Source organism: Hydra vulgaris, chromosome 12, assembly GCF_038396675.1.
Source record: "Hydra vulgaris chromosome 12, alternate assembly HydraT2T_AEP".
Classification (NCBI taxonomy): Eukaryota; Metazoa; Cnidaria; class Hydrozoa; order Anthoathecata; family Hydridae; genus Hydra; species Hydra vulgaris.
In genome coordinates this window covers 75134551-75154466 of record NC_088931.1, presented here as the reverse complement: position 1 = coordinate 75154466, position 19916 = coordinate 75134551, and the positions used below count along the sequence as shown (strand labels likewise).

The 19916-nt window shown below is 26.6% G+C and overlaps 1 protein-coding gene across 1 annotated transcript; it reads right to left on the bottom strand.

The window, feature by feature from the left end:
- Positions 1–11855: 11855 nt before the first annotated feature.
- LOC136089013 (uncharacterized) lies at positions 11856–19277 on the bottom strand. Its single transcript, XM_065814448.1, has 17 exons — positions 19048–19277; positions 18169–18216; positions 17740–17816; positions 17223–17271; positions 17026–17120; positions 16787–16870; positions 15795–15838; positions 15562–15621; positions 15182–15267; positions 15005–15046; positions 14431–14601; positions 13663–13827; positions 13043–13102; positions 12490–12540; positions 12334–12371; positions 12135–12225; positions 11856–11993 (listed from the first exon to the last, which is right to left on the bottom strand). The coding sequence occupies exons 6-17, from the start codon at positions 16864–16866 to the stop codon at positions 11886–11888; spliced, it is 996 nt and encodes a 331-aa protein (XP_065670520.1). The 5' UTR covers positions 16867–16870; positions 17026–17120; positions 17223–17271; positions 17740–17816; positions 18169–18216; positions 19048–19277; the 3' UTR covers positions 11856–11885.
- Positions 19278–19916: the final 639 nt, after the last annotated feature.

Here is a 19916-nt window from a genome sequence, read left to right as displayed (position 1 = left end):
TTGAGTTTTCAAATAAATAAATAGAGTACATAACACATTAATGCGTAATAAGTGTTTTCAATAACAATTTTGTTCCGTTTTTAGGTCGAATGCCGCCTTTTATGACTGATTTTCGAAAGTTCCTACATAGCAGAATTTGAAAAATGTTCTGAATGTTGATCGTTTTATAGAAGTTTCGTTAATCTTCATAGTATTTACTGAAGCTTTATAATAATGAAACAATAGCTCAAGTTGCTTTAACAAATACTTTTATATGTTAAATTTATTTTTTATGTAATATTTTTTATTACAATAAAGGTTTTTATCTTTATTTTATCTCAAGAAAATATGTTTTTTATTTCTCACATAGATTTATATTTTTTTTTCTTGGAAATAATTTTCATATGGATATATTGGCCATTTTTGCTTTGTTTTTTTTTATTTCCGTTATTTTTGTACGTGAATGGAAAACATTTATAATTTTATCACTTTGGTGATTACGGATCTATATAATTCCATTCCCATTAAGTTTGTGTTTGTACCGAGATTCGGTACAAATAATAGCTATAATAATTGAAAGAATCGCAAAAACCGGTATTAAAACAATTGAAAGCTTAATTGAAAGAACATGTTAAGAGTTTATTGCAGAAATATCTTTATAAGAATTGTCAAACAAATAGAATCATTATTAAAACAAATAGAACTTATTTGACATAACTAGGATCAGTGTCCCGTTTTCAGTGTCCTCTTTTGCTTTTTAAACAAATCTTAATGATAAAAACTTTATTACAGCCTTTAGCCTTATAAAATTTTATTAGAGCCAACGCTGGAAGAAATATTACGCAACTGTCATTTTTAATAATGATACTTTTGTAATGTAAAAAATATTGAAGTAAATTAGTATTGTTCATTGTTAACCAAAAGCCAAAAATTTTAAATCAATTTATTTTTTGCCGTAAAGTAAGAATTATTGAAGCAAAGAAACCAAATTATGAACAAGTTTAGGTAAAGTCGGTTGTGGAATGTAGTTACCATGACCCGTATCATACAGTTCGTGACAGCTCTTTGTAAAGTATATTAGATTTTTGTAATTTTAATTTTTGATAAAGTGTATCAATATTTTTAATTTAAGTTAAGAAAAATGTTTTTGTTTTTCATGTAAATTTTTATATTTTTTATTCTCTTTGAAGTTATAACTTCGTATGGATTTATTGGCCACTTTTACTTTGTTTTTTTATATTTCCGTTATATTTTTGTATATGAATGGAATCCATTTATACTATTATCACCATTGGAGATTACAATCATTTCTATATAATATTGCCGAATTTAATAGTGTTAGTAGTAGTAGTAGTGTTGGTGCTCATTCGAGCGTGTTTGAAATTGAACCCTTGTCAGCCATTGCAACCGAGATAGTGGCGAGAAAGCATCGCAGCACTTTGTTTTATAAGGAAACGTGAACGAACGTGTATGCAAATATCTAACGTACTTAAAGTAATGTTAAAACATACTGAAACATTTATCAAGTTTTACAGTTTGATTTTCACTTGAAAATTGCATTGCGTCAAGCTCTTCTTAACTTTGATCTATAACATTTATAACTGTTAAAAAAGTTGTTATATAGTTTTAAAATTTTCGTCTAACATTGTGCCAGCGTTGCCGAGTGGTTAGCACGCCGAGCTTCTGAACAAGTAAGCCGTGTTTCGAGTCCTACCACTAGCAACTTTTTTTTTTCATTTTTTTCGATTATATTAAAATACAAAATACTTTTAAAGTTTTATAAAGATTATATACAAACATATGTAACGATATTATGCACTTTAACATACGAAAAGATTTTAAAAAAGCTAAAATTTCTAAAAACATCAAAACACCGGGAGAAAAATTTGTTGCGTATGTGTCATGATTGACACATACGCAAAAAAAAAATAGCCCGTTGCTAGAAAAAACTTTAAAACTTTCTTTTGACAATTAAGATTTTTTTTTGCAACATTAATTTTTTTAATAAAAATATTTGCTGCAGCTGTTTCTTAAAACGTCTAAGCTTATTACGTATTTCGAGAAAAACGCAATTAAAAAAACATGATTAGGAGAAACTCTTTGTAAAACGTTTTTTAAAACGAATAATTTTTATGAATTTTTTCAGAACTCTTTAAAAATATGTATTCAATAACGTTTGTAGACATCTAAACTGGCTTATTTTGTAAAATAGCCTGCTATATGTATTTATATTATGTTTTACGACTTTAATTAATTTATATAGCAAAAAAAAAAAAAACAGTCGAAATTGATTTTTTTACCTTAAGGCGTTTTGAAAAACGGCTGCAGTATGGATGGTACAACGAATATGTTGAAATATGTTGAGATAATTTGACGCAAAATTTTAAAGCTTTTAACAAAAGCCTATAAACCAAAAAAATCAATAGTAATTGCAGTTCAGAGCACCTTAAAATTTTAAGGCATAAATAGGTTTTGTGACCCGTTTCTTTGTCCCCTTTTGCTTTTTAAATAAATATTATCTTAGTAGGAAAGTTATATTTTATTGTAGGCTTAAGTTTCTAAAAACAACCGAAAATAAAATTTTTCAAAAAATACGCAACTTTCATCTATGTTAAAGATTTAAAAAACTTAATAAGTATAGAAATGGCCGCTGTTAAATAGATTTACCAAGACCCGTGTTTTACGGGTCCGGACAGCTTGTTAAATACAATTTAGTGTTGTTAGTGACTTCGACTGAATCAACTTAAAGTCGACTAGTCATAATTAGTTGACTTTGAAAAATCGAATAGTCGATTAATTCGACTACGGACTTCCTACTAAACGACTAAAAGTCGATTTAGTCGTGTAAAAATCTTAAAATCTTTATACCTATTCATTCAATTTAATTTTTCAATCTTTAATTTTTTTTAGTTCATTTAATAACAATAGTATGTACTATTATAACTATTACCTAGTTTTTTGTTTACTCTCCTCAAGTTTTAACTAATTCAAAGAATGTTGCCATTAATTATGCCTAATTAAACTTTCGATTATGTATTTCATTAATTATTTTTTTTTACTCAATCCTAATGATTTTCATAAATACTTTCAAACAGGTCTGCTGCAAGCTGGCCCTGTATGAAATCTAAACGGTGAAGCTACAAAATCTATATTTCATCTATACAATTATATTGTAAATACGATTGTAATGACTTTTTGATATATAGCAAGTATTTATAACGGTCTCTAAATCATTGGGGTCTTGAAATAGATTTTCCAGTTATCGGAGCAGTCCTTCTCCCATATTGTTTTGCTCCATTATTATTTAAATTATATTATATTTAAAAATAGAAATTAAATATATATTACATTTTTTTTTGTATTACTATAAAATAAATTATTACCATACTTCGGCTAAATTGCCTTTTATTCGAATTAGTCGATTTCAGAAATATACGCGCGTTCAGTCATCGCTTGGCGCTTGAGAAGTATAAACGTGTTTCGTGCGTTCATAGCTAAAATATCATTGTTCTCTTTCGAGAGTGATTTTGTCGAGTATATTTGTGTTGACTGTTGTGTATATATTTATTTGGTTATTAAATGTCCTTCATTATGCTATATAAGCTCCAAATTTTATGAATAAATTGTTATTTAAATTTCATTTAATTTTTTATTTCTGTAAAGTAGATTGGTGCACAATGATACAAAAACTCTTGAAGTACATTGGTTCATGTATCAATGTGCCCCGTACTTCTCTATCTGATGAATAATAAAAACACTCATTATTGTTTCTTTAAAGTAAAATGGTGCAAACGGACAAACGAAAAACTGAGAGAAGTAACATTGATGAAGTTACTATGGCTTCTGCAGTCTCGGATGTAATGGAAGGCAAGCTATCAATTAGAAAAGCAATTAATAAATACAACTTAAAAAGTGCTACTCTGCAACATAGGCTTGAGAATAAAAAGAAGAAGACAGAAAAAAAAGATATAAGCTATTCATCTAAGTATACCTTCCAACAAGTATTCACTAATGCACAAGAGAAGCAATTAAATAAATATATAATAAAATGCAGAAGAATGCATCATGGCGTTATCTTAACTCAAGTACCCCAACTAGCAAATAAATAACAATTCGCAAAAAAATTAAATTGCAGTTATTCAAAGTCTAGGGATGATAATTAGAGCGCCGGCATTGATCGGATATCTAGTTATCGAAAGAGGAATTCCAATATTAGTTTAAGAAAACCTTAAAACACAAGTGTGGCTTGATCTTTCTCTTTTAATAAGGCTGCTGTTGAAATGTTTTTTAAGAATCTAGAAGATGTTTTATCAAGATACAATTTTGCAGCTGATCGGATAATTAATTTTGACGAAATCGGTATTACGACGGTCTTAAATGCTCCAAAAATATTGGCAGAAAAAACACAGCGGCAGGTTGGCCAAATTGTCTCCACAGAAAGGGGGGAATTATTAACTTTTGGAGGAATCATAACTGGTACTGGCATTACTATTTCACCCGTTTATGTGTTTCCCAAAGTTCATTATAAAAGTCATTTTTTGAATGGTGCATCAGATCTCTGGGTTTGTCATCTTGATCAGGTTGGATAAATGGTGAATTACACTTAGAAGTCCTGAAACACATCCAAAAACATGCAAACAGTACAAAAGAAAAGCCTGTTCTTCTTATTTTTGATAACCACAAGTCCCATGTTTCACTTGATGCAATAAACTATTCCCGAGATAGTGGAATAGTTTACATGTCGTTTCCTCGACATTTATTCCACAAGCTCCAGCCCTTTGATGTTGGTGTCTTCGGTCCATTTAAGGCGAAGCTAAAGGTAGCTTTTAATGACTGGCACCTTTATCATCCTGGAAAGGCATTAACTATTTACAACATTCCAAATCTTTTTAAATTGGCTTATTTCGTATCGTTCACTGCAAAAAATAATACGAGAGCATTTGCAAAACCTGGAATCGTGCCATTTAATAAATTAGCATTCTTAGATATAATTTTTCTCCCTGTGAAGTTTACCAAGAACCACAAGTTTCCACTGAGACCAATTTAAATTCTGCCTATCCTGTCGCTTTTGATGAGACAATAATGAATGAGCCTTCTGGTACAGAGCCGATCAACTTCACTAGTTATTCTGAATCACTAATTATTATTCCTTCTACATTTAGAGCTTCTGAATTAACAATCAAAACTTCATCATCAAAATTATGCATAACGCCTGAAGCTGTAAGACCTTACCTAAAAATGAACCAAAAGAGGATTACTAAAAAAGGGAAAGGGAAGGGTAAGTTGAGGAACGACACAGATACTCCAGAAAAACAAAGAATAGAGGAACTGCAGAAAGCTAAAGATAAATTAAACTTAAAATAAAAAAGAAAACGTGCAAAAAATCTGCAAATTGCACATAATTTGTTAGACATTGTTGGAAAACCGATCAAGAAATAAACCAGAAAGACTTCAAAAGCTAATACCATGGAATCAGATTCTTCAGATTGTTACAGTAAATTTGAATCACAGGAGTCTTTAGACTCTAAAGAATCCGTTGCTGAGCTGTGTGATAACATAGTTAATACTCCTCCACCTACGGAAAATGAGCTTCAGGAAGGTGACTTTGTCATAGTGAAGATGACGAATTTAGAAAAAAAGAAAACTTTTAAATATTTCATCCGGAAAATTTTATTAAGACATGAAGAGGGTCAAAGAAATGACTTCCGCTTTTTTTTTTTGAAACTTAAACCAACTGGATCTTTTGTATTACCTGATATAAAAGATGAGGCTACTGTTAATATTTTTACTACAATATTGAAACTTCACAATCTTAAAGTTCAGAATTGCACTAACAGAACAGCTTCTTTGTTGAACTTTGTAATACAACATTTCAATCTAAAAAAGTATTTAACATATATTTGTGTATGCTGCATTACATATTAAGAAAAAAATTTGAAAACCGATTAGAAGATTGATTAACAAATTTTCTTATTCCTAAATATTTAGTTCCTTATTTGAAGACTTTATCTTAATTTGATTTATATATAAATAACTAGTTTAAAATTATTAGTTTAAAAATTATCTTAATAAATGTAATAATTATTTAACTCGTTATTTTTAGTTAGTGATATTTCATTAAAATAATAGTAACCGAATTCCTATGAATCAATGTGCCCCTGACGCGTATCAATGTACCCCGTGAGTTGGGCAGTTTGATACAAGTTCCGTTATTTTATAACAAAGCCATAATTTTTTTTCTTATTAAATCAAAGACATAAATCATTGGATAAAATTTAGTTCAATAGACACCACACACATTATAATATACTGTTTTGCGGTAACTGTCTAAATTCGTCTTTTTCTTCAAGAGTCCAAAAGAAAACCGTATTGTTATTTTTGAATACTATGAGTACTTGTCGTTATATAAGTTTATTATAGTACTGAAAGAAGTAGATTTTCTCACATGCCATTATATTTTTTTCTGAACATTAGAAAAAAGACTTGCTAAAATTTGTGGTACTTTTACTGATGTTTAAGCCTGCTGATGCTAACAAAAGTCTTGTAATAGCTCATTTGGTAAATTTAATTGTTATATAATTTAAGAGCGACTTTAATAAGTTTAGTAATTGTTTACAGTCGTTCTTGTACAATTAAACTATAATCTTTAAAAGGTCCATCGTCATGGTGTACGTTCTCCAATTTATTTTTTTCCTAATAATTAGATAATTCTGGAATGCTCACAATGTTAGTCAAATAACTTTTTATCAATTATTATTATTACTTTAATTTTTCATCTCCTTTTCTCTTCTTCTAATTATTACTTTTCTTCTTTTTCTTCTTCTTTTATCTTATTTTTTTTCTTCTTCTGCTTCTTCCTCTTCCTCTTCGACATCATCATCACCATCGTCATCATCACCACCGTCATCATCATCATAATCATCATCATCATCATCATCATCATCATCATCATCATCATCATCATCATCATCATCATCATCATCATCATCATCATCATCATCACCATCGTCATCAACATCACCATCATCATCATCATCATCATCATCATCATCATCATCATCATCATCATCATCATCATCATCATCATCATCAGTATGTTGAAATTTATTCGATAATGCAACTTTGCGCTTTTATTCCAATTTAACGGCGCGTAGCATTACCGAGGTTTTGATATTTTGTTATTGTTTTTATTAAAAATGGGGTGATGGTTAAATTGTTATTCTGATATGATTTTAAACATTGTTAGGAGTCGATCACCCCTAAAAATATAATGATCACCATTATCATATAAGCCTAAAATATGAATTTATCATGAAATTTTTTTTTTATTAAACCAAGTATAAATTGTTTCTAATTATACTTGAGTTAAAGCTTACTTGATTTCATGATAAATCTAAAAAAACTCATAACTTTTATTTTGTTGATTGGTGATTATGAAAGTGAGTGATGGACTCCGTTATCTTTGGTATGAAAGATACTGAAATAATTTTTAATAAAAAGAAGATACATTTTTAGCTGTATCACGGGTATGTCGTAGAAGTTGCATTACCGATTAATGAAGGTTGCAATACCGATCGCTTGTAAAAACCTTGATTCTTTGTTTATTTTAGGTCAAATATCAGTAAAAAACCATAATCCAAAGAATAATCTTTATTTTTATGAAAAAAATTATATAATTTTTCAAAATTAAAAAAAAAATGTTGAGGTTTAACAGAAAAACTTGTTAGTTTTAAACAAAATACGCATATTTAATGGTGGTTTACACGGATTACTTTTGATGAATCGAGTAAAACTTTTAAAATTTACTATATTTAATAATAAATTAATATAGAAGTTAAAGAGCTTTCTATGAAAGTCTATTTTTATAAATATTGTTCCAGGAATATTGACTAAATGTTAGGATAAGTACATGACCAAAGGCGCTGAATTATTAAGAAAAATCGGGTATCGAGAGACATCTTTTAAGAGCATTTAAGAAAGCATAAGGCAGGTTGGACCCTTAAAAGAAAGTTATTTTGGTGGCTAAAACCTTTAGCGTAAGATAATGTAGACATTATATAATCAGTGAACTAGAAACAGTGAGTAGTTTATTTTTATCTATAACGGCGGGTGGAAGGGTGGTACGCTGTTTAAAAGCGGAGGTTTTTTTAAGCAATGCTAAAAAGTAAAAATTACATAATAAATTAAATTCATAAACTAATTTTAGGTTATATATATTAAAGAATCGTTTAAAATTGATAAGGTTTATACTGTATTATTCCGAAAAATGTTATAACCGCCCCTCTAACTTTATATCATTCAAACTTTTTTAAAGTTTTGTAGTTTTTATGGAAATATAATTTAATATATAATACGTATGGTTACTGTAACAGTCTTTAAAACCGCCTCAAGAAGAGGATGACGTGCCCGGTTAAGCAGAGATTTGATCTCAAGCATCGCACTACGTCATAAGTTTGCGTCAAATAAATTTCAAGTATCTGTTTCATCTGAAATAGATAAGGAACTAACTATATATAAATTGTAATTAAAGTATATAAAATGAAGTAATAACTGTAAAAGATGCGTTCCAAAAATTCAGTCCTATTTAGTTTTCATGATCCATTGTTGAACAAAATGTAACCACAATCCTATTGTTTTAGGGATCGTTCATAATCACGCAACGCTAAATTTATTTAAAAAACAGAAGATTTTAAGTTTTTTTACGTGGTGATTTTTATTAAACTTGATGAGCTAGTTTTATTTCTTAATTAATTTAAGGCGAGGAAAAACTTTTGATCTTTTTTGTTTTGTTGTTAGTGAAACTTAGCGTTTCGTAATTTATGGGGTGTTGATTAAGACCTTTAAATAGGTAATCTAAAACCTATTTCCTCTATTATATTAACTGTTTTGCTTTAATTTAAATTATTTTAGCATAATTTGATCTATTTTGCAAAAAATATAAATCACTTTAAGCAGACAAGAGTTATTTTTTTCTAATAGAATACAACATGTACCAATATACACTCATATATATATATATATATATATATATATATATATATATATATATATATATATATATATATATATATATATATATATATATATATATACACACACATATATATATATATCTTTAAAAATATTAAAAGATTTTCACCTGATAAAAAATTTAAATACTACAAATCTTCACATTTAAATCAAATGAGAGAATTTTTCATCAGAAATTTAACAGGTAAAATTAACAAGTAAAAATTTTGACTTAAATTTGGTAAAAACAAATGCCAACCTGTTGAATGAAAAAATTTCGAATTTCAAAACATAAATGCTAATAAAAAAGTTATAGCAAATCGCAAACTTTGTATAATATTGATTGCTTTATTATACTTCAAAACTTTAACCATGTTTTTTTATTTAATCAAAGTATTAAAAACTAGAAATATTTCGAAGTAAGATTCATATGTATATATATACATAATATATATATATATATATATATATATATATATATATATATATATATATATATATATATATATATATATATATATATATATATATATATATATATATATATATATATATAGACACACACACACATACACACACACACACACACACACACACACACACACACACACACACACACACACACAGATATATATATATATATATATATGAAAAATCTAAAAATTAGAGTTTTTTATACAAAAACTTCTTTTTTTCATAACGCACTTTAGCGACAATCTGCTCAGCAGTAAAATTTTTAAATAACTCTTGAGCTTCACTATTTTGATTTATTATGCTTGTCACATTAGCTTGTGAAACAACATTATGGTGGCCAGATATTGTAGAGGAAAATAATTTTCTTATCATTTTTAATTGTTCTGTATTGAATAAAAACTTCAAACACTGCTTTTCCTCATTTTCATTTTGTACTTTGCATTTTCTTAAATGTAGCAATTTGTCATATATTTGTTTAGGAGATCGAAATTTCAGAATTTCATTTTCTGCAACAACTTTCCGAATTATAGGTTGAGTTAATGTTATAGTATCAGAAATATTAAATAGTTTATGTAATTCATTTATTTCATCTGTTGTCCAACTTTTTTTTGCGTGTATTGAATTAGATTGAAAATTATATTCCTCATCACTTTCACTAACATCACTAGTTTCAGAGATATTTGAACATTCGGAATCTTGATTTTCTTCAGAATGTAAAGTCTTTTTTTTAATATTGGTTAACATAGATGATGATTTAGGGAAAACTTCTGATTTTAGACTTTGTGCTTTAGATTCAACTTTGATGTCTCCAAATAAAGTTTCAGTAACTTTTTCAGATGCCTCACATGTATCTTGTTTGTTTTTGTTTAGGTAATACCACCGTTGAGCTGTTGTTTCTTTATGTTTCATAAGGGTTGCTAACTTGCTTTTATATTCAGGATGATTGTCATAAAAAAAAGTAAGCAGACTTTTTCGAACCATCGTAGCACTGCATCGTTTTTCAATTGAATCTTCATTTGGCAGACACTTTGAAAAAAAAGAATTTAATTGAGTTGAAACACCGCCAGATTCAAACGCACACCCAGACCATGTTATAAAAAAGTTTTCCGACATTTTACCTGGAATTGCGTTGCGTATAATTTGATCGTAACAATCACACATAACTTTCAGATCAGGATTTAATATAATTTGACATGGACCGTATTGTTTAGCAGTTTTATGTTTCCTCACTAAAACAATAAAACTTCCTGTTGGTGAAAAAGTTCCTTTTCGAAATTCTGAAGCTGTCATACTTGAGACAGCTCCAGACCGTGAAACATTATTGGTTATTAGGCCAAAAAAAATACAGTCTCTAATATTTGTAAACAGAGTTCGAGTAACTAGAAACTCTGACGGCCTGTTTTTGTAATTATTGTAAATATATTTAACATTTTTAACAACATCTTGATAAAAATCACTTTTAGTTATAGCTTGAAAAGATTCCTTCGGAATTATATTTTCAGCATCTGCCATCATTACATCATATTCTCTTAGTGCCTCTTCACCACGCAGAGAGGTTCTCCAATTACTAATTTCTTTCTGACAAACATTGAGAACATCAGCAGATAGGACGCAAGGAACAACATTGGGAACAGTGGGAGTTAATTTAGAACGTAGAAGAAAATTTACAAAATGGCTTAGTGATAGCAAATAAGAACGTTGAGTGCCTGGCTCATAACCTTTTTGTTTTGAGTAAGGGAACCATTTATCTTGTAAGAGTTTAAGGTTTAATAGACTTGTGTAACATAGATCAGTCAGGTTGGGTAGCATTAGAGAGTCTGGTAAAATGACTTCCATCATTCTTCTAATTTGATGCATTTCATTTGATGCAGCTTGTGGATCTTTCTTTCCTCCTGATGGACTTTTTAAGTAAAGAAGAAATGTGTGAAGATAATCTTGAAAACATAGAATGTCATTTTCTCCTTTTTCAATTATAGTATTTGCTTCATTATCATCTTTATCATCATTACTGCTTTTAGGTTTATTTGGCAAGCAAGATGTTTGGAAATATCCAACTTCATTTGGTAATTTTGTCATAAATCCTGACCCTATTGAATTAGGTAAAGCAGAGTTTGTTTCGGTGCATTCAGATACAGACATATAATTACTTTCATTATAAAGTTGCTTTTTGTTAAGCATTTCTCTATATGTAGCCAAATCATTTTTAAGATGATGGGGAGCTCGATAAAGATGATCATGTATGTTTTTTGTAACAATGCTACATATAGGACATATGTATTTTGTCTTTTTTTTTACTTTTTCTCCACCTGAGGATCTTGTTTTTCTTAGATCAAAAATACCTCTAGCTTTTCTAGCTACTTCAGGATTAATTTTATGTATATTTCTAAGATGTCTGGGAAGATCAATAATGTATGCACCACAGTCTATTTCTGTGCATTTAACGACGGAGACATTTTTTGACGGAGAGATTTTTTTACTTCTTTCAAATCATTTTTTTCAAACTTAATATTACTCTTCCATTGTTTAAATAACTATATTAAAAAATACAAACTCTAACTAAATAAGTCTTCTCAAAATAAATTAAAATAAATTTTTAAAAATAATCATTTTCTATTAAATAGAATAAAAAAAAAATCAGAAAAAACTTTTTAAATTTTTTCAAAAAAACTTACTTTTTCAGCTTCAGACACCAAACCAACTTTCATAAATCCTGTTAGCATACTTCCCATTTTTGTTTGTTCATTTTCATTCATGGCAACTCGACTGTTTAAACAACAAATATTATTTTTGAGAATAAAACAAATTTAATTTTATTCATATAAATTTATGCAATTATATTTTTATAAGTATTCAATTGGTCATAGTTTTAACCTGTGAATATCATTGTTCAATTCTTCATTCTTTTTAGACTAGATTAATATGAATAACAGAGCATGATAAAACAGTAATTTTTCAAAAGATTATAAAATATTTTAAAATAAATAAATTTTAACTTTTTTTAATGACAAATCAAAAACTTTTACTTACAAATCTTTTTCCAAACCGCTTATACACTTTGGTCATATCACTTAAGTGCTCCTAAATTGTGAACATTAAATTTATAGATATTATATATCTTAAAAGTAGATGTTTTTTATTAATAATTCCTTAAAAAAAAAGAGAATTCAAATTTGCAAATATTATAAATGAATAAGGGTTAAAAAAAACCCAAATAATTTGGGTAAAAAAGGGGGAAAAGATCAAAAATGAAATTTATAGACTTGGATCAATTTGCACAAGCTTAATTAGTTGATGTGCAAAACCAATATATTATTTACACATGTATGAAAATAATATTTGTTTTGCAAAAACTGGTATTTTCATACAGGTAAAAACAAACTTGAAATTAAAAACAAAAAATGCTAATTGTTTTGGATAAGGCTTTTAAGTCAGCATTTAGGGGAAGGTGCTCATGACATAAACTGAAAAAAGCAAACAAAATAAATATACAAAAATATAAAATTTTTTACTGAAAAGATGAAAAATTCTATTATAAAAGGAAATATGGTTAAATAGTACAAATTTTGATAATTAAAATTACATTGAGTTCCATTGCATCAACACTGGCATTTAAAGGTGATCTTGATGCTGAAGATTTTTCCTGAACATATAAATTATTTATGAATATATTTCAGACACATTGAAACAATTTTTTTTAAATTTAGATTGTAGTCTAAATAAAACATACAAAGCTAATAACAGACTTTTAAATGCATAAACATACAAAAAAAAAAAAAAAAAAGATATAAAAAGATAAACTGCTCTGCTAGAAAACACACCAAAATGAGAAAAATAATATTAAATAGTAAGGTTATTAGGCTAAAAAAGGGAATTTAAACACCACTTAAAATATATATATATGACTAAACACTCATGGTTAAAAATCAATTAGGAGGTTTGTATTAATAACATAATTATTAATTATGTTATTAATACAAACCTCCTAATCGAAAATTAGTGATACCAAATCAAATATAAACTTAAAATAAAATAAAAATATTTGGTTTTTAAAAGCTCCTATTTATTTTCTAAGCAGGGCAGTATATATCAGCTCTCGATTAAACGTAAAAAAACTCACGACAGTTTCAACTTTATTTTTAAAATAACAACACACAAGTGCTAAAATATTCAATTAAAATAACATAATAAAACCTAACTCACTCCATGCTCATTTTTAACATCCATAACATTTCCTTTTCCAAAATCAAACATTTGGTGTTTTTCTTCTACATTAGCCACTTCTGTAGTTTTTTCAACTTTATTCTTATTTTTAACATCTATTGATTCAATTTGAAAATGAATGTTTTCATCAAAATCTGAGCCAACCTGTTGAAAAGATTTCAAAATTCTTTTTTTTTTTTGTTAGTTTACTTCCCCAAGGCTGTTAAGGCCACTACAGATGAGGAGGCTACTTGTGGTTATAACTCTCTCTCAACTCTATAACTCCAAAACACAAACCTTGACGAACAAGGCTGCTGCGCGGAGAAACAAGTTGAGCGCGGTACTACCAGGGACGTGGTGGGGATCGAACTCGGAACCTCTTGCTTATGAAGCGAGTGCTCTACCACAACACCACTACCGCATAGTTATACATTAACTAATGTTTAGAAATAAAATCTGCACAAACCAATTAATTACGCGGTAGTGGTGTAGTGGTAGACCACTCACTTCATAAGCAAGAGATTCTGAGTTTAATCACCACCATGACCCTGGTAGTACCATGCTTAACTTGTTTCTCCATGCAGCGGCCTTGTTTGCCAAGGTTCGTGTTTTGGAGTTATAGAGTTGAGAGAGGGTTAAAACCACAATTAAGTAGCCTCATCGTCTGTAGTTGCATTGTTGGTATTGGGGAGTTGAATTAAAAATAAAAATAAAGTGTCTGGCAACAGATACTTAATATAATAAAACATATAGTAAAACAAAATTTACTTCATATTTATTTTCAACATCTATAACTTTAAAATCTTTTCCAAAATCAAACACAGTATATTCTGCATCAACCAATTGTTTAGTGTTTTCAACTTGATCAACTTTAGTTGTATTTCTATCATCTTTCACTTCTTTTTCACAATAAATATTTTCATTTAATTCCGAACAAACCTGTTAAAAACAACACATTATAGAAAACAATCCCAAATAAAAAAAGTTCATTGATCAAAAAAAAAAGATAAGTTTGCTACATTAACTCATATTAAAAACTTATATTTACATTTATATATATAAATATATATATATATATATATATATATATATATATATATATATATATATATATATATATGTATATATGTATATATGTATATATGTATTTATGTATTTATGTATATATGTATATATGTATATATGTATATATATCTATATATGTATATATATATATATATATATATATATATATATGTATTTATGTATATATGTGTATATATATATATATATATATATATATATATATATATATATATATATATATATATATATATATGAATCACTTTTACTAAAAACTCACCCTTAATACTAATTCTGATAGTAATTCATTGATAATGACATTCTGAAACATATCCATAATTCATTTTAATAAAAAAAAACGTACTATATGATAAGTATTGATATAAACTCTTCATTATAAATAAACTTGACAATATTTTATTAATAAATTAATTCCAAATGCACAGAAAAAAAGTACATTTTCCTCTTTATCAATTACAACACAGTCTTTTATAACTTTTGTACTTTCTTGATTTTTAGACCATCTGTGTAAACGTTCATTTTCTAAAAACAATTTGAAATATTATACAGGAAACAGAATCATAAAGAAAAGAGAATACTACATAAGAAATTAACTATAATTAGCTATATCATCATAATAGATTATATAATCATCATAAAATTATGTACACACATATATTATTTGCATAGTTTTAATATGTTTGAAATAATATATTATTTTATTTACTTATTTGCAATAAGTAATACTATCTATTACTTATTGCAAAGTACTGTTTTTTATCATAATATATACTACAATGATTTAATAAGTAAAAAAAAGGTACGGGTAAAACATACTAGCTATTTGAGAACTTTTTAACCTTTCTATCAAATTTTGTGAAAAAGTACTACCACAGTCTAAAATAAATAATATACAATTAAAAGATTAATAAAAACTGCTTCAACAAACATGAAACTACAACAAATTTATGATTTAAATTTAAAATGCAACACAGTTAAAAATTAACTTCAAAAATGCTAAATGCAATAAATTAGCTTAGTTATTTAAGTTGACTCTGACAAATTCTTACCTGATGATTTATCACTTTCATCTTCCTCTGAAATTTCTTGATTTCTATAGTATTAAAAATATAAATATAAAGATAAACCTTATATGAATGTTATATAAATTATTAAACATAATTATATAATTAACACATATATGTTATTCAACCATATTCAAAGAAAGCTATTTAAAGAAAATGTTTAACTCTAACTGAAAGTGAAGCTTATAATCGTTATACTACTATACTATGCTAGTTAAAAATTTGTAAAAATCTTTTTTGTTTAAAACTGCTTTACATGCATTCTATATTTAAACTACTAAATGTAAAATAAAATGAACTATATGTAAATTTTAATAAGAAAATATTAAAGCAATTCAAATAAGTTTGATGCTACGACATTCCATATAAGATGAGAAATAAAAATTTTGCAATATGATCAGATAACACAGATCAAATTATTCCAATATTGAAATATCAGTCCTATAAAAAGAGTTTGTACATTTTAATTTAAAATATAATGCACTCCTTAAAATCACAAAAACTCGTTCCCATTTTTGAATTGCAAACTTAACAGTTACAAAGATTTTATAAAGTTTTCAAACATTTTCTCAATTAACTATTGTGCATCACAAGTAACTATTGTGTATTACAACTAACTATTGTGTATTACTTTGATATTACAACCCAAATTCCTCTGCTTTCTTAACAATAATAATTTATTCTAGCCATCTGACTTAAGTAACATTCAGCAAATGTCACAAACAAATTACAAGCTTTCATAACTAAAGTTATTTTAACTCATACATTTATGATTCTCAAACAAATAATAAATTACCTTTCTGAAATATATGACATTAATAAAACTTCTGCCTAACAATAATTCAAAACAATTTAAACTTTTAATTTACAAAACTAATATAACTTAAAAAGTATAGTGATTAACTAAAACTGAAAAGATAACTAAAAAAGATAATAATGGATAAGATTATAACAAAGTTCAACAATAAAAAGAATACTTGAATTCTTGACATTCCCTCAACTTTAGCGAAAAGATAAATAATTGCTTCAGGCACCAGAACTTTAAATACATATTCATTATACTAAAAAAAAACAAGCTAACAGTTATTTACAGCAACGAATTTTTCAAAATTCTGAAAAGATCTTTGAACTAACTCATAATTATATTTTACGTATACTGTTAAATGTTAAATAAGCATAAAAAAAAAAAAAAATTAAGACAAAACATAAAATTTACTTTTATAGAATTATATGACCGAGCCAAAGCACTATATAGATAGTGTTGTTGATCCTCACTTAACAAGTCAATCAGCTCTTGATCACATAAATTTTCTGGAAGTAAAACAATAAAAAAAAGTTTTAAAAATACATTGCATTTATTTTTTTTTACTATTTGAAATCTTAAAAAAAAAATACACACACAATTACACCTACTTTTACTTTTACTTCCTGCATTAAATAAATCATGCCTGTAACTGTAAACCTAAATACCATTGCTTAAAAATGTTAATTTTTAAAATATATTTCATTCTCTCTCTCTCTCTCTCTCTCTCTCTCTCTCTCTCTCTCTCTCTCTCTCTCTCTCTCTCTCTCTCTCTCTCTCTCTCTCTCTCTCTCTCTCTCTCTCTCTATATATATATATATATATATATATATATATATATATATATATATATATATATATATATATATATATATATGTGTATATATATACTGCTTTGATCTTTAAGAACATTGAGCATTCTATTTGTAGAATACACTAACGTAATTTATATATATATATATATATAATATATAAATATATTAATATATATATAATTTATATATATAAATATATATATAATTTATATATATATTTATATATATATAAATTATATATATATATATATATATATAAAGTTTATAATAAAACAGATTCATTTTATCATCTTAACAAAAGTATCGTTAATACCTGCCCAGAAAATATAGATCTAAGTAAGAGAGAAGAAGCTATTTCCTCAATTTTTTCTTTTGTCATTTTTTGAACACCTAAAAAAGCAATTTTATTCTTAAGCTACTATTTGCTTTGCCTTAATTCGAAAGTAATAAAAATAAAATCCTCATGAACAATTTGCAAGCACATTGCAAGTTATTGTTTATCTCTATAATTGTTCAATAGAGAAAAATATCCAAAAAACAAAACTTTAATTTCTTATCTTTAAAAGATTTATTTTTCATATTGGTTTACTACAAGAGCTTATTTTAAAAAATTATCACTTTTTAAAAATAAGCAATAAAAATAGTTATGTAGTTGTTAAAAAAAGTTCTCATATTTATTAATTTAAATATTTTTGTATAGACGCTTATAAAAAAAGTTACATATAAACAAATGAAAAATTACCTCTACCAACTAAATCATCTTTTTTCGTTGGAGAAATTTTACAACAACCTTAATAATGAAATAATTAAACTAAGTAAATTTATTTTAAATCTATATTGAAACATTTTTTAAAGTTATTTAATTGAAAAACATTTATTTGGTATAATTTTATTCTTATAATTTTATAATCTTATAATGCAAATTATTAGTTTATAAATTTAAATAATATGCAATACATTTTATGTAATAAAAAGTAATTGTATTCTTATTAATCATATTGCATTTGATTGTTTGAAAGTTTGAGATAAATTAAATATTGTGTTGAATAAAATATACTATTGTAGAATTATGCTGTTAACTGAATTTTACTTTACAATTAAAAAAACATTTATGTTTAGAGTCTCTAAGCATAAATATTTTAATTAAACTGTTTAGAGTCTCTAAGCATAAATATTTTAATTAAATTATTTCAATTAAACAAACCCTGTTACATTATTTAATTAAATGTTGGATTATTTAATTAAACTCAATATTATATTATTAGAGATCCAGAGAGCAAAACTTTAAGATTGCATATGATTAATTAATCATATGCAATGTTAAAGTTTTGCTCTCCGGATCAGGATTTATTTAACTAGAAAATGCAACATTGAGTTTAATTAAATAATGCAACATTTAATTAAATAATGCAACAGGTTTTATTTAATTAAATAATGCAACAGGGTTTATTTATTTTAAATAATGCAACATTGTTTTACATTTATCACAAAATAGTATAAAGTAAAAAATAGTATTAGAACTTATTATAAGCTCTAGTACCATTTTATACTTTATACCTTTTTGTATAAACATAAGCCTTATGTTAAGAAATAAACAACAAATACAGTAACAATTTAATACCTGCACATATTTTACAGACAACATAGCCATCACCAATTGTACCTCCATGGCATTGGATATCGATTATTTTTTTACATAAGGCACATATAGTTCCAGAAAAGGAAGCGTCCCCCGAACATACGTGACATTTAACCATTTGAATTTGTAGGATTTATAGCTGACTATATATTTTTGAAACTTTTAATTAAATTAATTGTTTCTTACCAACAAGGCAAATCAAACCAAAACTTTAAAATCAAAATGTTTTAGTTAAATCAATATAATTAATATTGAATAATATTAAATAGTTAAAACATTAACATTAAATTATTTGTCCAAGTGCTAATGTGACATTGACTGTGCTATGACATACATACATACAGTATGTATATAACTAAACAACATTTAGTGAAAATACAGCTTCAACTATTTTTATTTTTTGATAAAATCTATTTTAATAATCCGTTTAAAAAACTAAAATTAATATTATTATTACAAACTTTCCAAAACACTTTAAAAAATCTAAAACCATCTTAAACAAATTTTTGAAGATTCCTCAAGTAAATTTAATGGCGGAAAGCTTTAACATTTTCTTACCGGTGCCGATTTGACCTATTGCGGGTTGCATAAACGAGTTTAAATACATTTCGGTTGCAAAAACGAATGACGTGGTTGCAAAAACGATAGCGCTGTTGCAAAAACGAAAGCGAAGTTGCGATACCGAAAAAAAATCTACATTAACGAAAAAAAAAGTGACAATACCGAATTTAACTATGGTCATCATCATCATCATCATCATCATCATCATCATCATCATCATCATCATCATCATCATCATCATTATCATCATCAGCATCATCATCATCATTATCATCACCAGCATCATTATC